Source organism: Varanus komodoensis, unplaced genomic scaffold (assembly GCF_004798865.1).
Source record: "Varanus komodoensis strain SLA01 unplaced genomic scaffold, ASM479886v1 scaffold6_2, whole genome shotgun sequence".
Classification (NCBI taxonomy): domain Eukaryota; kingdom Metazoa; phylum Chordata; class Lepidosauria; order Squamata; family Varanidae; genus Varanus; species Varanus komodoensis.
The window spans coordinates 1,332,789-1,351,184 of NW_025336346.1; the positions used below are offsets into that span (position 1 = coordinate 1,332,789).

Here is an 18,396-nt window from a genome sequence, read left to right on the forward strand (position 1 = left end):
AGGATGGAGCAGCTCCACCATTCAGTCCCAGTGTACAATCAAAGCACCTTTGGAAGAGCTGTACCAGAAATAAAGGGATCAGGAATCCTTCCTAGGAACGCTCAAACCAAGTACATTTAGGTTTAAGAGCCCCACACTCCTCACCTTATTTCCTGAGACAAACAACAAAGAGTTGTACAGCTTGCTGACCTCCCGCAGTACTGGCACTCTCTCCCCCAAGGAGAAGTTGGCCAACCTGACTGTGTAGACACTGGATCCTTGAAGCACCACCTTGGAATAAAAGGTAAAAAGGTAATGGTTTCCCCTTGATGTTATGTCCAGTCATGCCTGACTCTAGGGGGTGGTGCCCATCTCCATTTCCTAGCCGAGGGAGCCAGCGTTTGTCCCCAGACAGTCTCCATGGTCGTGTGGCCGGCATGACTAAACATTGAAGTGCACGGAACGCTGCTACCTTCCCACCGGAGTGGTACCTTTTTATCTACTTGCATTTGTATGCTTTTGAACTGCAAGCTTGGCAGGAGCTGGGACAGAGTATAGGAGCTCACCCCATGTGCAGATTCCAATTGCCAGCCTTTCAATCAACCAGCTCAGCAGTTCAGCAGTTTAAACCACTGCGCCACCTGCATCCCGCCTAGGAGTACAGGGTCACAAAACACTCTTCAACAGCTGTTTTCAATGGAGCAGGAAGAGTTGCAGTGAAGTTCCTCAGCTGGTTGACAAAGCACATCAGACTGCTGATTGAAAGCAAGAAGTTGTAACCCCATGTTTCCACAGACTTCTCTGGGTCCCTTCTCTTCTTCTTTGTTCATTAAGAACAATGAATGGTGAAGCAGATGGATGTCACCTTTAATTTGGGCACCAGAATCCATGCTGATCATTCCTATCAACCACAAGTTCACTATTCAGAAACTCCAGTATAAGTCAGAATTACTTCAACAGTGATATATCCTAGCAAAGCATCTATTCTTATAATCTAAATTACTATTTTTGCCTTGCCTAATCATTGTGGCTTCCCACAAGGAACCCGGGGATTATAATTTTGTAACAATGTTGCAAATTCAGTATTTGACATCCCTTGCTCCCTCAGAATTGTCAGGGTTTCTTATATTTTTTTTTAAAATCAGCCAGTTTGCATTTGCAATGCAACAAAATGTAGTACAAGCATTTCCTGATGGATTGGTTTTCAGCTGTGTAGCTTTAAAAATATCACAGGAGAATGCTGGGCTAGATGAACCAAAGATCTGACTCAGTAAAAGGCAGCTTCCCTATTTCTAGACATTTACACAAACCAGCATATAAATGTTGCTAGGAGCAATAGAAGACTCACCATATTATAAACACATTGAAATATGTACAGATGCAACTACCATTCTGAGTTTAACTGACCTGGAAAATACGGCCTTCTGATGTGCCCAGGTGAGCTACAGCCATCCCATTTATGACAGTTACAAAGATGGAGGTCAGTAGCACATCAGACATACGTCCTTTGAAGAGGTCAACCCTGTATCCATCCGTAGCAACATAGGTGGGCTTCCTCATGCAGCTGGTATCCACCACTGGGGCTGAGGAGTTTACCTGGTATGGCCAAGAACAGAAGTTAGTTCAGACAGTGAATGTTTAAGGCACTGAAGTCTTGAACACAGTGGCTACTCCTGCTGAAATTCTCTCTTTTACACCACTATTAGAGGTGCCTTGTCCATCTTTCATATTTGTCCACCTTAGCCAATCTGGGGACTTTGGCAGAAGGCCCATGTACCTTATTCCCTGTGTTACCAGGGCAGCTCTTGGGCAGAAATACTTCCTGGCCCGCTTTCTGTTCCGCTGCAACACCACCTCTGTAGGTGTTGTGCGTGCACACGGTGCCAGGGAACCTGTACATACAAGAGCAGCTGCTCGGTCCAATGGGAACTCAGGCTCAGATAGTGAGGACGAGATTGCTGTGGAATCTCAGCATGCCCAAGCAGTAGACCAAGGTCAGGGAATGTCTGCAGAGATAGAGGGGGAGGAGTTGGCAGTTTGGGCTGATGAAAGGCTGGGTCGATCCACCCATGAGAATGGGGAGAGGGGAAGAAGAGGAAGGGCTGACAGTTTGGCCTGATGGGAGTTCCAGCCTACTAATCTGTGGAGAGGAGGTAGGGATGGAGGCTAGGCATGTCCTACAGCAGGGGAGTGGGGACAGGGAGCTCAGTAGTTTGCTGGGCAGAGACATTCCTCCTCCTGAAGAGGTGGTGGCGGTGGTCAGGTGACAGCACCAGTGGGACGTTCAGTGGCATAGAAAAGGGGAAGAGTACAGGCAGGCACAATTTCACAGTGCTCTGTTCTCAGGAGAAAGATGCTAAAGGGATTATAAAGAAGCAAGAGAATGACTGATGTTAAAGAGGGCTCGACATTTCACTCTGGGTGGCTCAAAGGCATGCAACAATAAAGTTTATTGGGAAAGGAGCTCTGGAGAAGTGTGTTTACGCAGCAGAAGAGCCACAGTGCACAACACCAGGCTCCAGAAACGGCACTAAGGCTTTGTCAGCCTAACCTTGGTAAGTGAGATGTGGAATGAAAAGGTCTGGCTGGCTCCGTTGCTTCAGCCTTGATTCTATGTCTAAGCAATTTATCCCTGGCAGGAGATGAGAAAATAGACTCTTGCCCACCTGCTGGAGGTTTGGCTGAAGAATGGGGTGCAAATTTCAATGACCCCACCCCCCTCAAGACATGCACATGGTAGCATGTCATTAGCAGAGCTGGCTGGAGCCGGGGGTCAGACTAGATGGCCCAGGAGACCCCTTCTGACTTGCTCAGTTTCTATGTTTCTAAAACTCCTAAGTGACGTAGAACACATCATCTGCCTCTGGACCTTTGGATCACTATTTACCTGCTCTGGACCCTAACCACTGGATTTTGAGGACCACATGGTTTTCTTTCGACTGTGCTGGGCCTTGGCACTGAGCTACCATATATAGGATGGTTATGTACCAAGAATCTGCTCTAAACTCACTCACTCACCTTCATTCCAGCTTGCCAAGGTCAGGAAGCATAAGACAAGTTTTCTTTGCCCTTGCCTTCTGCTGAAACCTTGTGGGGCAAAAGTGCTTATGGTTGCTTTAGATTCAGGAATGTCTAGCTATTTCCTTTACTCCATTACCCAGCAGCCAATACTTCCTGCACTTGCATATTCCCAATCACTTAAGCAGCACTATTTTATTCTCAATTGTCACAATAGAAATATCTATTGTATACGCAACATTCAGAGCATGACCCAGTTAGAATCAGCATTATTGTGGCGGGGGCGGGGGGGGGGGGGGTGGAATAAGCTGCCATAATGTAAGGTCATAAAAGTCAGACATAGTCTTCTGGAAATTCCCCAGTTGCGTGGATTGCTATTTGCTCTCCTATTGGAAGGGTCATGGCTCACCACCTGTGATGCCCCAAGGATATTTTCTTTCAGTACCTGCACCTTAGCTCATGCACAGATCTGAGTATTCCCATTTGTTCCTGGATTAACACTGATCATTCATGGTATGCATAAGAGATGGTGCACCTTAGTCATAGTCAGAACCTGCAAAGGTTTAAGCAGCAACTATAGTTGCTACGGAAGAGATCAGACAATAACAGCAAACACAGTAAACTTAAGGACACCAACATTATGCAAGGTACTGTTGCGAAATGGAAAAGACATTTCAGTTGTCTGAAATGCAGACAACCCAGCAGTTGAAGTTTGAATTGGCTTAACATCAGGTTTGTGAGACACAGAGGTAGGGATCAAAGCAAAGGACAATATAATTAACTCAGTAACAACTACAGAAAAAGGAAGAGGTTCAGTCATTCATAGGAGAGCAGTAAGGAGATTAGGTCCCTCAAATGCATATCTAACCATTTTTTAAAAGAAAAGAAGTAGAACAAGATAACATGCAATGCAATTGAAAAATTGAACTTGCAATAGTATCACACAGTGGCCCTAATTCAGATGTAACAGGAAACAAAGTTTTCCTGCTATTTGAACAAGCTGTGGTAAATTTCAGGCTTGCCCACCTCTCTTCCCCTATTTTATGCCCACAATGCAGAGATTGGAAGCACCAGTTTAAACTCAGCACAGTTCTATGCAACATACAAACTTGGGGATCATTTAAAAACTGCCAGAATCCAAAACCACAGTTTGATCTTGGTTTGTTTTCATTAACCAAAGTTTAAATAAATCACAATTCCTGGAGTTCAGACATAGAGAATTGTGGATTGTTTAAAATAAAAGCAGAAGCTGGACGTCCACATGGTGGGCATGTCGTGAGCGGAGCCGGCTGGTGCAGGAGGTCAGAGTAGATGGCCCGGGAGACCCCTTCTGACTCGCTCTGTTTCTATGTTTCTATAACTTTCTCTATTCTCTCTGGTGTGAAAATTGGATCAAGAACCACAACTCATTAACCATAGTTTCCTGTTATGTCTATACCATGCCAAAAAGCCAATATGAATTCTTTGACTGATCCTGCAGAAGATCCTTAATCTGAAGGAACTATCGATTTGCACTCTGTTTTCCCCGATAATGGAATCAAAAACCAGAATATGCTTTCCCTCTGCACATCTGAATGTGTTTATTTTTACTCTCAAAATTCAGCTGTGTTCTCAGCAAAGGCAAAGAAAACCAAAACTGCTCTTATCTGTTCACACAAAACACAACAGATTACACCATTTGTATGATGGAAGAAGGTAATTTCAGGAGGAAATTCTCATACTATTCCTTACAGGGATAACTGATCTTGCACTGAGTCTAAATTAACAGTGACGATGTTAAAATCACATGAATAACCTGTCATTTTAACAAGATAGCCTTGGGGTATAATTATGAGATGAAGTAGTTTGTGAAAACCTCTATTTGAGTGAATGAGTTTCTCAGAGAGTAGTAAGTATTCTCAGCTAGAGATTATTCCACAAAAACATCCAGGTTCCCATGTGGGGAAGCTATGCCATTTAAACCAGATCCAGTCTATCAGACAGCCTTTAGTCAGTGCCACTACTCGGCTGACTCAGAGCCCCACCTTTCTTTCTAGCTTCTGGAATGTACCTACTCCGGACTTCCCTTAATGTGCTTCACACCCACTTCCAAACCTTTTCACTACTGGCTGTTATCAGTGCGGACTAGCCTGAAACCAGTAAATTAAAGTAAGATGTAGAAATCTCTTTCTTCCTATCAGCAGCTGAAAATATTATACAGGAGGGCAGACTTGCCCTCACTTGTCCTTACTGGGGGTGGGGATAAGAAGCAACTATGATGCAGATGAAGAGTCCTTAACTCTAAGAACATTGGTGGCAATAAGGTCTCCAGGAAGGAGTGAAAGAAGAGATGCCCAAATTGCAAGTTAGAGGAAAGGGGCAAGAGACCAACAAAGTCTCTCCACAAAATATTTCCCCCTGCTCCAAACTTGGTTCCACTTGGGCACCACTCAGTCTACATAAATGTCAGAACATGAGAAGCATTGCCTCTTAGAATTGCAATAAGAACAATGGATGTCAAGAGAAAGGTACAGACAGTAGCAGAAATAACACATCGTGTTGAAGCTCTCCCCCTGAGTAACCCTCTGATTGCTCATACTAGATCTCTACTCTGATTTAAGCGTCCTGCCCATAAACAACAGATCCTTCAATCTTTTCATCTGATATATAAAGTATCTTCCCCACAAGGTTCCTTTTCACCTCCTTGCTGTTGTATCGGTCTGCTTTTCTTGTATCCCATCTGCAGCACACGACCCATCCTACCCTTAGGAGTGGAATTTCTTAAGGCTTCTGTATGTACATGTAGGAAAGACAAAGTTCCAACGAATTGGTCATTTTAGTTGCCTTTTTTGCACCTTCAACCTATTTTAATAAATAAAACTAACTTACACTTATCTGTCTTCTTAACTACCATAGAATTTCTGGGCAGACTGTGTAAACTATTTCATTCCAGTAAGCATTCTTCTAAATTTGTCTCTCTGATGGTTTAACTGCTGGTATTTACTGTTTTAATGTTGTGTTTTTATTTTACAAGTTTATATTTTATGATTTGTAGATGGTTTATTGTGATCTGCCATACCCTTCAGTGCAGGATAAAAACAATTTAGCTAATAAATATGTCACTATCAGAATTTCAGTATGACTCCAGAATATTTTGCCAGGGCTGTAACAGCTTATTTAGCTTTCATTAGTGTATATGTGTCATGAGAATTGTGCGTGTTCCAATATACATTATTTTGCTCTTGCTTGTTTTTAATCTCATTTGCCATTTTGTTGCCATGTAGAGAGATACATTTGGGGTGATTTATGGTCTGCTTTAGAATTCCACATCCTGATAACTTCATCTGGCAAACTTGGCTACTTCACTTTAGATTATTTATGAACTAATCCCAACATCTTTCTCTCTCTCCACACACACACACAGCCTTAGCGTCACTGCCTTCTGAGCCATTGAGTTCATTTGGGCTATGCTTGTGGTTGACGTGCAAATGAACTGCTTCTGATGAGAGCTGTAAACTCATATGAAATCATGGCTCCTCTTCCATAAAAAGAAGAACCAAATTTTGTGTTTTTCTTTTGCATTCCCAAAAGTGCAGTTCTAAAAGTGCCATTCACCCACACAGCTCACTCACATGAGGAAGTGTTGCTGCTTCCTGCCACTGCACATCACTGCAGCTGACTGCTTGCAACATCACAACAGCTCTGCTGATGGCCAGAATGGGCTTGCAGGCCACAAGCAACAGCCAAGTCTTGCCTATTTATATAACTGTTTAAAACTACATGCTGAACATTAATGTGAATCCAATCCTGTTTAATTGACTATCTGCATACAATCAGCATGTAGGATGAGGACTGGACAGCAATCCATAAAATTAATTCTCACCTCATGTACTACTTTATCACAGGTTTATGTCATATGCACAGGCCTTGGGCTAAACTAGATTCTGTGTTAAACATGTCATCTGCAGAGGAACCTCACTTTTTATTTATTTAGTAATAACATAGGGCCTGGAGCCAGCCTTGGATCACCATGGACAGGTAGGGGAAGTTTAAACTTTTCCTGCAGCTGTTTTTCCACCCTGCCCCCCACCGCCAATGTAGAGGGCTTCAAAACAGAAAAGACAAAAGAGACAACTGATACCACGAGAAGTTTCCTCATCTCCCTTTTTTTAAGTTACCCCCAGGAGGAATTTAGGAGAAGAACAAGGTTTATACTTTCTCTAACTGCATGCGGTGGTCTGAATCTGAATCAGGGCCCCACATGCTTGTTTGAACATAAAGAGATAAAATTACCTACATGCTACTTAATGTAATGTATAGTTTAGCACATCAGTAGCCTCTCAGCAACCACAAGGTTGTTGCTGGTGGTTTAACAGTGATGTAAGTTCCAGTCCCAGGTGCTTTGGCACACCCAGTCTATAGACTGCAATATCTTAGTAGAGCAAACAGCTAACAAATTAGTCAACCAGCTATTACGACATCATATAAAGATAACATTTTTCAGAGCCGCTGCTATCTAACAAGTTACCTCTACAAGAGACTGAATTCATAAAAAGGACTTACATACTTTCCTACTTCCTTCCTTCTGAAAAAAGGTGGTAAATAGTAGTGTTCCTTACAATTTCACAACAATTTGATCCAATCCAAGTGAACTAACACTGATGTTTTGTGGCCAACTACTTTGGCAGGACTGTGACTAGGAAAGGGGCACAATAAGTAAAGAAATATCCAGCATGTCCAAAAAAATAAAAAGCACTAGTAGTAACTAATATCAAATTATACTACTAGGCACCTGACTTGGTTTAGATTACAGACTGGATTAAAAATTTAGATGAAAAATTAATAAAATTGGAAACTGTAGACTTGGATGAAGTATTTGTGGGCTAAGAAATAAGATGTAACACACTGCAAAGACTGTGTAATCAAAGATGATTTAATAGGAATTTGGTATTCTATAAGAAGAAGAATTAGTCCTCCAATTTCTCCTCTGATGTCTCCAATAGAAATACTGTGATAAGCATCTAAGGAAAAGTAATGATTTCATAACAAATTGAGATATGACTGATCAACAAGGAGGAGTTTAGGCTTGGCAAAAACTAAAAGATGAAATAAAAAGAAAGAATGGCTTCTCTATGTTCAATTGGTTGCAAGACTGAAAAGGGAAATTCAGATAGGAAGAGGTACCATAAAGACACCTGACAGAATTTGAAAAGTTGATTTTGCAGCAAAAAGATCACTTATTAGGATGGATTTAACAATTATTGCAATAGGATACTGAAACTGCACAAGTTAAAATCCGCATGATAAGATGGATGCGGAACTTTGAGGAAGAAACCTCTTTCCACCAATGGGAAACCTTATGGATGAAAGATACAATATTTACAGCTAGTCAAGCACTAAAAGAAAACTGGTACAAAATATTCTTTTGCTGGTATATTACTCCAAAAGATACTGAGAAAATGTACAAGAATTATAACAGAAAGTGCTGGAAATGTCAGAAGGTAGACAGAACTTTTAACCATATATGGTGGACATGCAGTTAGGTCAAAGTATTCTGGAAAGAAATACATACTGAAATGAAATGGGGCATATGGGATGATCAGGGAGGGGTAGCACCTCTGGAGTAGGGGCATGTTGTGTCCTCTTAGGGCAGCTTGTCCACCTTTGGTCCCCACTTGTCACCCAGCTCTCACCTGTGGCTCCCAGTAGCTGTAGCATGCACAGCAGCCACACCCTGGGCAACAGCTTCGACAGGCTGGCCAAACCAGGTAGAGGGTAGCCATTGGCCATTGGCTGTCACCAAGATAAAGGAGACTGTGCTATGAGACCTCCTTTTTGCTGACGACTGTGCCCTGAATGCTGGATCAGAGCAGGAAATGCAAGCCAGCATGGACAAATTTGCAGTAGCATGCGACAACTTCGGCCTCCTCATCAACACAGAGAAAACCAAAGTGATGCATCAGCCAGCTCCGAAAGCCCAATACCAAGAGCCCACCATCACAATGAAGGGACAAAAGCTGCAAGCAGTGGACCAATTTACATACCTTGGCAGCACCCTTTCCCGCACAGTGACAATTGACACTGAGGTCAACTGCAGAATCTCCAAGGCAAGCTCTGCATTCGGCAGACTGCAGACCAAAGTGTGGGACCACCGTGGAATAAGCCTTGCTACAAAACTTAAAGTCTATTGAGCAGTAGTGCTAACTACCCTGATGTATGCCAGTGAGACTTGGACAGTATACAGGAGGCACACTAGGCAACTGAACCACTTCCACATGACTTGCCTCCGCAGACTTTTGAGGATCCGGTGGCAGGACAAGGTGCCAGACACAGAGGTCCTCTCCAGAGCAGGCCTGCCATCAGTTCACACCCTGCTGATGAAAGCGCAGACACGCTGGGCAGGCCATGTTGCAAGGATGCCAGACCACCTCATCCCCAAACAGCTCTTCTATGGTGAGCTGTCTCAAGGAAAGCGATCGCACGGGGGACAAAAGAAGAGATACAAAGACATGCTGAAAGCCTCTCTCAAGTCCCTGGTTATTGACACCACCTCCTGGGAGACCCTGGCACAAGACCGATCAACATGGCGCACACTGATCCACCAAGGCTGCCAAACTTCTGAAGCCAGAAAGACAACCATAGCACAAGAGAAGCAAGCACTCCGTAAAGCCAGAGTTGCAAACATTGCAACAGTGATGCCCACACATGTCTGCCTGACATGTGGCAGAACACTCTGTGCCCGTATTGGTCTTATCAGCCACCTGCGGACACACCGTGGACAACTCACAACCCGTTAGATGTCAAGGTCCTCACTGAAAACAATGGACGAACAACAACAAACAACATACTGAAATACAGAGAAACCTGAACATTAATGTTCCTATCAATGCTAAGAATATGCTATTGAGTATTGTGCCAGAAACTTTGCCAAGGAATATGGTAGAGTTATTTAAATATATGATAGAGGCAGCTAGAGTTATAATAGCATCAAAATGGAATGTAGAAAACTATCCAACTAAAGAAGACTGGAAAAATAGGCCAGCTGAATATGCAGTAATGGCAAAACTAGCTGGTTACATAAATAGAAGAGCGGCTGAAGAATTTATGATAAATGGAAAGCTTATGATATACATTTTACTTAATGGAGCTTGTAAAAACATCAGTAAGTTATTTTAATACAAATGCTTTTTATTTAAAATCAATTTAAAAGGAATGGAAAATAAGTTACTATTAAGAATTATACATTAGAATAATTGCTCTATAAGTTTCAATTAAATACTACTTAATTTAACAGTGCAGAAGAGATAACAATTAGTGAATTATTCTGATTTTTAAAATTTTGATATCATATGTAATATTTGTACAAGATTCCTTGGTATCCTTTTTCTTTACTATACTTTTGATGATAATGATGATGATAAGTCAATGAACTTCTTCCATTTTTCCATTTCAACATATTAAGTTGTAAATGCTTACTTTTTGAACTACAAACTGCCTCTCTTCAGTTGTGTCACATACATCATTAGGACAATAACTCTGAGGGGCTTAATCCACCAGATCTTCATTTCTAAACCACATAGAGAGCTTCAATTGTTAGGCAATACAGACATGAAAACAAAAGCTTAGAACTGATTTAACTGGTAGGGCCGCCTTTTAATTGCTCACACTGGAAGTTTATTTCTTGCTGTTATTTTGATTCCCATATATAGGGTATGAAATTAAAGATACTCTTTTAGAGTTAAATTGTTAAATTTAAGAAACATAAATTAAATTAAGAAACATAACAATCTATGTTTTAAGAGCTGCTATTCATTGATCAGTCACAGCTACCAAAGTGCCCCTTTGGGGCAGCCCACATGTCAATATGAGTATCGGATTAGAATCATAGAATAGTAAAGTTGGAAGGGGCTATGAAGGCCATCAGGTCCAACCCTCCACCCCCTTTGCAGGACACCAAGTTACACCTTCCCACTCAGATGCTGTTCAGTTTCTTTTTGAATGACTCTAGTGTGGGAGAGCCCACCACCTCTCTGGGCAGCTGGTTCCACTGTTGTATTGCCCTGACAGTGAGGAAGCTTTTCCTGATGACTAGACTGAATGTGAATCCAGGTTGTTGCAACTTGGATTAATTATTCCAGATTAGCCACAGAGTAAATCCAATACCAAGAGGAATGGGAAGATAGCCAAAAAAAAAAGGGGGGGGGGAGAGCAGATACTGCTTCAAACAAGAGACCCAATTCTTGTATTTGCTACTTCAGAAAAATAAAGTGCCTATGCATACATTTTTCCACCTTCCATCATCCCTCCATCTTTATATATTAGGTGATTTCAGACACCACACCAAGTCATCCTGGGCATAAGCCACAGTGGGTTGAGTACTTGTTGAATAACCCACAAAAGTGCAAGCAGCCAAGCAGCCTTTCTGAAACTCCCAAAACAGATTTCTTGCACATCCCTATTCACTATAGCAGCTACTATCAGCTGAGTGATCTGGGCATGCCTTGACTTTGCCTGCTCTTGACAGAAATTGTCAAAGAGCAGGCAAAGTCCTGCCCCTTGGGAGATCAGTACCTGCCTATACTTGTTCTTCAAATACAATCTGTGTACCCTGTCTTGGGTTTTCAGTTTTGTCTTGGGCTTCATCTCTGGATGGTCCAATCCTTTCTTTCCTGGTCAGGAAGCAGGTTTCATACATTGTTCCTCCCTCTCAACTTCTTCTATTCTGTTAGCTGCAGAAGTGGCTAGAAAGGAAAGCCTTCCTTTCCCCCACCCTCCCACTCTGTACTCTGACTACCTGAGCAGCACTTTGCATTCTGGCTTTCTCTTCACCTGCCTGCACCAGCTGCCTGACAGTGAAACTACTTTTGATCTGCACTTGCACCTCTGCTTTCCACCCGCTGGCAAAGTGCCTATTGCTGCCTCCTGCTCCCCACTTTGGTATCGAACAGTCTAAGAAGTAGTTTGAGTTCTGGCACAGTCTTCACCTGCTCCTCTTGCTGCTTCTTTCCTTTAGCCACAAAATATTTCTGCTCATTCTACTACTTTTCCCACCACTCTTAATTGGTCTCTATGAGCATGAGAAGCACTTCTACCAAAGCCAACCTTCTCACCTGCTACACCAGGTGGGCAACTTCCTTATATCTGTTGTTTCTTAGAAGTAGGCATGGCTGTGCAACTTCTAAACAATCCTGATTGCAGAAGCATGATTAGTAGTGTGTTATGCAGACAATTCATGACCCTGAGAGAACATTTCTGAGCACCAATTTAAAATGGCTTTGTAAGGCACTGTGGAAGTCTCTGAAATGTACTGGCTACAAGCTTTGCTCATATGGGAAATACTAGCTAAAACAATATCCTATGATCTACAAGAATGGGAAAGTGTTAATATGTGACACATTAAATTTTCAGCTGCTAGTTCTGGAAACTGGGGGTTGTCCTGAAGCAGCATGCCCCCCAGTTGCAAATGTTACACAGGATGCAGTGAGTGACAATGACACATAGTATGAGTGCTTTGTTCCCATCCAGAAATTTGTAGAGAGAGTGGAACCATGATTCTAAGAGTTTCAAAGTGGGCTTCACATGGAGTCTAACATAGCTATGATAGCTGTTAAAGTTTTTCCGTTTGAGCATCCCTGGAGCCTAATATGGTGCCATGAACCACTGCGGAAATGCAATGAAGGGCTGCACAGGAAAGCCATTTACCTTGGCAGGGGGGCTGGAAAAGAATAATCTCATAGCTAGGTTATCTGTCAATGACAAATTCCAGAATATAGCAGTGTCATTGCTTCTTTCTGAAATAACAGCATAAACATGCACAAATCTGCCCTTAGAACTCACAAGTGCATGGAACAAATGCATGCCGTAAAAACACGTGCGCTGCAGAACTCTTCACCCTTCCTGGACAGAGCTAAAATGAGGATGAAGAACCCACTGCCCCCATTGCACAAGCAAACCAAACTCATGGAACCCTTTTATGTTCTCCTCCCCTAGCTATATGATATCAGTCAGGCAGAAGTCATTCAGAATGGCATCACTTCTCTGAATATTTCACACACAGTACATTTCTTAACCAAAAGCAGTACAGAAGGGGAAGTGGTGAGTGCTGAAAGCAAGTGTGTACAGGGTCAGCTTTCCCCCACTTTTAAAAATGTTTTCTGATACAGATTTCCTCACTATTATATCTAAAGGATGAATTGTGTGGTCAATTTTTTTTTTTTTTTGCAATGGTTTCAAAAGCAGCCTGGCACATGAGAAAAATTCAGTGCAATCTTGGCATCATACCAAGTACCTGCATCCAGTACTGATACCCAAATGGCTTCAGGACATGGCTTATCCACCACTGTTCTGCTGCGAGCCGCTCTGCCAAAGCCGTGGTTATTGCAGCATCCTGCTCTTTGACCAAAAGGGAAGGCGTTTCCAGTCAGAACATGCCTCTGAATCATCTATGCCTGTGCTAGCAGAAGATTCTCCAAGAGCCCTGTTCTTCCCTGTTCCTTCTACCTGTGGCAGAGGTGCACGGAGCCACAGCTGCACCCCTGGCTGGACAAGCAGTATCCACACACTGGTAACCTCACTTTAGATTACTGCAATCTGCTATACATGGAGCTGCCCTTGAAAACAGTGCAGAACAGGGCCACCCTTCTGTTGACTGGGACGAATCAATATGAACATTCCTGTTCTTTATCAATTATACTGGCTACCAACTGAACTCCGGTCCTGCTTCAAAGTACTCATATTAACATATAATGCCCTAAACAGCTTAGGACCATGACATCTTAAGGAACATCTCTTTCCTTAGAATCTGAAACCTCATACTCAGAATTTAAGATATTCAATGGAGGTCCTTCCCTAAGAGCCACCTTTTAGGAAGGTGGCTATAAGGGGAACGGTCCTTTCAGTAGTGGTGCCCCATTTAAGGAATCAGCTCCCCAGGGAAATGTGCCTGGTGCCAACACTTTATACATTTCAGAATCAGGTCAAAATCTTTTTATTCTCCCATTATTGTAATTGTCGTTTGAGATGTGTTTTTAAATTGGTTTTTATTATAATGATTGGTTGCAGTGGCTTTCTATGTTAGCATCTATTCTGTGTTATAGTTGTTTAGTTTTTTTGCTTGTATCCTTGTATATGTTTTTGGTAATGCTGTTTTAATGCTTAGCTATGTGTAGACCATTCTGTGAGCAATGTGCTGAGGGAACAGTATATAACATGTTTAAAATAAATAATACATATTCAGTCTGCTCAAAGCAGCATGTGGCAGTGCTGGAAGAGCTTGTGGCAAAAATGTAGTTATGGGTGCTTTTTGAGCTAAGGTTCTTTTGCCATGACTTAGTTCCCCGCCCCTTCCAAAATCCCAAAAATGAGTATTATCAGTCATGCATCACAATGCTTTAGACAAGAAGAGTTGAAGGAGAAGAGAAGAGGCGGTGCAGGCAGGTCCATAGAAAGAATGCAATTTGGAATGAAGGAATGCTTCCCACACTTCAGTTGGTATGGGAGAAGCAACTGTTACTGATAGAAGGAATGCTTAATGTGTTAGGGAAGCGCCTTAGCAAAGGAGGAGGAATGGCCACAAAGCCAGGTTCCATAATGCAAAGTAAGGGGCAGGGAAGGGTGAGGAAATCACAGATTTGCAAAAGTGTCATCCAGAGAGTCCTGTCGCTTCCACAGCCAGAAAAGCATAGTCTCCAGCCTGCATAGCTTACCCAGCAAGCAGATTTTGGCTCATAGACCAAATTTGTCTGTTTTGCTTTAGGTATCTGCAGAACGGTAGGTAAAACTGCTTAAATAAGCAAGGTTAGGGTGTCCATATAAATTGGATAAAGAATGAGAAAAGGAAGAAATAACAAATACTTTTATCTGCGCAGGAATCAATATTCAGCCCCCACTTCTTCTTCCCTTGCCTGCCTGCACAGAAGGTGGTTGGTGCGGACTGCTCAACAGACATCTCTCATTGCCTGCACAAATTCAAGGTCTTTGGGTGCTGCCATACTGTTGTGCACCGATTCACCTGAACAGAGGTTGCTATTAGCGATGGTCCATGGTCCATGTTAACCTGTGGACCAGATACTTACTGCCCTTCCTCTATTTTCCTTTTTCTTCATTTCCTTGAAAAGCTCACATGTGAGCTCCACTTTTGTTTCACTTTTGGCAATGAAAATATCTTTTCAAGCTGCATCCAATCAGTTTTATGCTACTCTTGGAGATGTGCTGCCCTTTGTGCATTAGTCAGTAATGGATCTCCTTCTAGTGCCTGTCCCCTCAGCTGTGAGGGCTCTGTGGCCACCAGAAACAGTTGCTCTGATGGCTCTTCTTTAGGTTCACATTCTGCTCAGGGACTTTGCTCAACCCTCCTCTTCCAGAAGGTGAGTGAAGGATGGGTTGCTACGATCTGTAGCAATCCAGTAGTGGGGGTTACCGTTGTCCCTTCTTCTCCTGATGCAGATCAGCAAGAAGGGCCCTCTCAAAATTCCCACCCACTTCTGGGGGTTCACTTGTACAAACAAGGGCTGCATCACCCTCTGGTCTTCGTCAGCAACCCTGTGATGTGCACTTTGCTGCTGCTTCTCCCAATCCACCTTTCACATTCATCAGGGTTTGCAGCTTCTACTGCTCTTTCAGGTTTTTAAAGTATGCCTATTTTGCTACCAATGCAAAGTGTAACATACACGCAGCACTGCCGGTGAGTAACGATGTCCACCTAAGGGCAGTGTTGCTTTTAAAAATTCCATACTCTTCACCTCTCTTCAAACCAGAGAGCACAAACTGGAAGCACACTCTCAATTCATCCTGGTATTAAAAAATTACAAGAAAGACTTTATTTTCAGCTACACCAAAGAATGGGCATGGGCCTAGATCTAGTAACCACTACTGTCTTCCAATTTTGTCCCTAACTTGTTCTCCACCCTTTGGAGAAATAAATTTTCTCTCCAAATATACCAGCTCCACAAAAATGATCTAATCACATTATTATCATGCATTCTGTTATGGATCTCTTTAAAATGTATTTGTTCAAACAGGCCTTCTCTGAGTCACTAGTGAATACAAAATGTGTTCTACTCTCCACAATGTCAAACTTCCAAAATGATGCTTTCTATATTTATCTGTCCTTGTGCCCAGTGCCTTTACTGACTTCAAGTCACTTTGTGAAGGTATGTCACAAATTTATATATGATATGTGTTGAATAAATATACCCACTAACAAAAAAGCACCACCCTTTTAAAGGAAGAAGATCACATATTACTGCAAATAAACATGAAACAGCTTCATGAAATAGTAGCGAGGCTCGGCATATAGTTTGTTTGTTTTTTTACAAATGATATATGTAGAATTAAACAAACACCTTGGAGACACAAGGTGTGGAAGGAATTAAAGTGTATGGGGGGGAAGTCAAAGACAGTATAAGAAAACCATGATTATTTTAAGAACTCTCCTACTGTTATGTTACCCTCTGAAACAACAATACCGGTAACTATATAACTACAATGTTTGTGTGTAATATTCAGTATGCCCTTTCTTCTTGTTGTTCTGGAGCAAACCCTCAATTTATTTATGTAACTGCCATCTTATCTTGGTGTCTGAATGCTCTATGGCCATTCTACTAGACTCGGGTACAGTACTGAATCTGCCTTGGTCGCCCTGTACGACGACCTGTGCAGGGAGAAGGACAGGGGGAGTACATCCCTGTTGGTTCTTCTGGACCTCTCGGCGGCTTTCGATACCATCGACCATGGTATCCTTCTGGATAGACTTGCGGGATTGGGGGTTGGAGGCACTGCTTTGCAGTGGTTCTGCTCCTATCTCAACGGTCGATTCCAGAAGGTAGTGCTGGGGGACCATGTCTCTACGTCATGGCAGCTATGCCATGGGGTACCACAGGGCTCCATTCTATCCCCTCTGCTATTTAACATCTATATGAAACCGCTGGGAGAGGTCATCAGGAGGTGTGGGCTGCGGAATCATCAATACGCTGATGATACCCAGCTTTACCTCTCATTCTCCACTAATCCAGGTGAGGCAGTGGCTGTGCTGAACTGGTGCTTGGCCGAGGTAAGGGAATGGATGAGGGCCAATAAACTGAAACTCAACCCAGACAAGACGGAGGTCCTGTTGGTTGGCGGATCGGGTTTCGGAGAGGGTGGATTTGACCTGGTCCTGAATGGTGCAACACTCCCTCTTAGGGATAAGGTCCGCAGCTTAGGAGTACTCCTCGACCCGGAGCTTTCTTTGGAAGCTCAGGTGACAGCGGTGGCGAGAAACGCCTTCCTTCAGCTTCGGCTGATTAATCAGCTGCGCCCCTACCTGGAGTATGACTGCCTGGCGACGGTGACACACGCGCTGGTGACTTCCCGCCTAGACTTCTGTAACGTGCTTTACGTGGGGCTTCCCCTGAAGACAGTCCGAACACTTCAATTGGTGCAAAATAGAGCTGCCAGGTTGCTGACGGGGACGGGGCATTATGCTCACATGACTCCAGTCCTCCGTCAGCTTCACTGGCTTCCCATTGAAGCCCGGGCCCAATTCAAGGTGTTGATTATGACCTATAAAGCCCTAAACGGCTTGAGTCCTGGCTACCTGAACGAGCGCTTACGTCCGTATATGCCCGACCGCCCTTTGAGATCTGCGGGAGAGTCCCTTCTCCGGGAACCCTCCATGAAACAAATTAGGAGAGTAAGTACCCGGAGGAGGGCTTTCTCTGCGGTGGCGCCCAACCTATGGAATTCACTCCCCAAAGAGGTCCGCCTGGCTCCGTCGTTACTGGTTTTTCGGCGCCAGGTAAAGACCTTTTTATTTAAACATCATTTCAATTGTTAAAACATATGATCTGGCCAGGGCAACTTCTTCTTCCTTCTCTTTCTCCTCCTATATTTTTATTTTATACTGATAATTCTAATTTTATATTTGTAAATCAATGTATGTTTTGTATTTTTGTATTTAATGGTAATTTATTATGTACTATTGTATTTCAATGTATTTTATCATGTTGTAAGCCGCCCCGAGGTTTCGGCAAGGGGCGGCATAGAAATGTTAATAATAATAATAATAATAATAATAGACTGATGAGCCAAAAAAATAATAATAATAAGCACAACTCAAGGCTGGAAATAGTACTGCTAAGTGAGTATACCATGAGTGGTTTCAGCAACAGGCCCACCTGGGCATGGGCCCCATATCATTACAGTTGCCCCATCTAGCTTAATACTAGTTCCCTCTGAACTTGGTAGCCTTGCAGTTACTAAGAGAGCACTCGCTCCCTTAACAGATTAATGGGGTGTAGTGTGGAGGTACCAGCCTTCTAAATGAAAGGGGAGACTGCCAGCATGTCCTTCTGATTTGCTCATTATACAGTTTTTCTGTGGTTTTCCCCATCTGCAAGGGTGAAATGCTTCTCCTGAGGATGAGGCACTTAAAGGGTGTAA

At 42.9% G+C, this 18,396-nt stretch overlaps 1 protein-coding gene and 1 long non-coding RNA gene across 3 annotated transcripts in view; both read right to left on the minus strand.

Moving 5' to 3' along the window:
• Positions 1-18,396, minus strand: part of MST1R (macrophage stimulating 1 receptor) — a 58,559-nt gene that overhangs the window by 32,961 nt on the left and 7,202 nt on the right. For both annotated transcript variants that reach the window (XM_044451410.1, XM_044451411.1), the window contains exons 3-4: positions 1,387-1,575; positions 145-270 (exon numbers count right to left, since the gene is read on the minus strand). In XM_044451410.1, coding sequence (XP_044307345.1) covers positions 145-270; positions 1,387-1,575 — 315 coding nt within the window. The remainder of the gene's footprint in view (positions 1-144; positions 271-1,386; positions 1,576-18,396) is intronic.
• Positions 7,972-17,065, minus strand: LOC123034206. Its single transcript, XR_006416712.1, has 3 exons — positions 17,055-17,065; positions 15,270-15,276; positions 7,972-8,415 (listed from the first exon to the last, which is right to left on the minus strand). It is a non-coding gene; the product is annotated as an uncharacterized LOC123034206 (long non-coding RNA).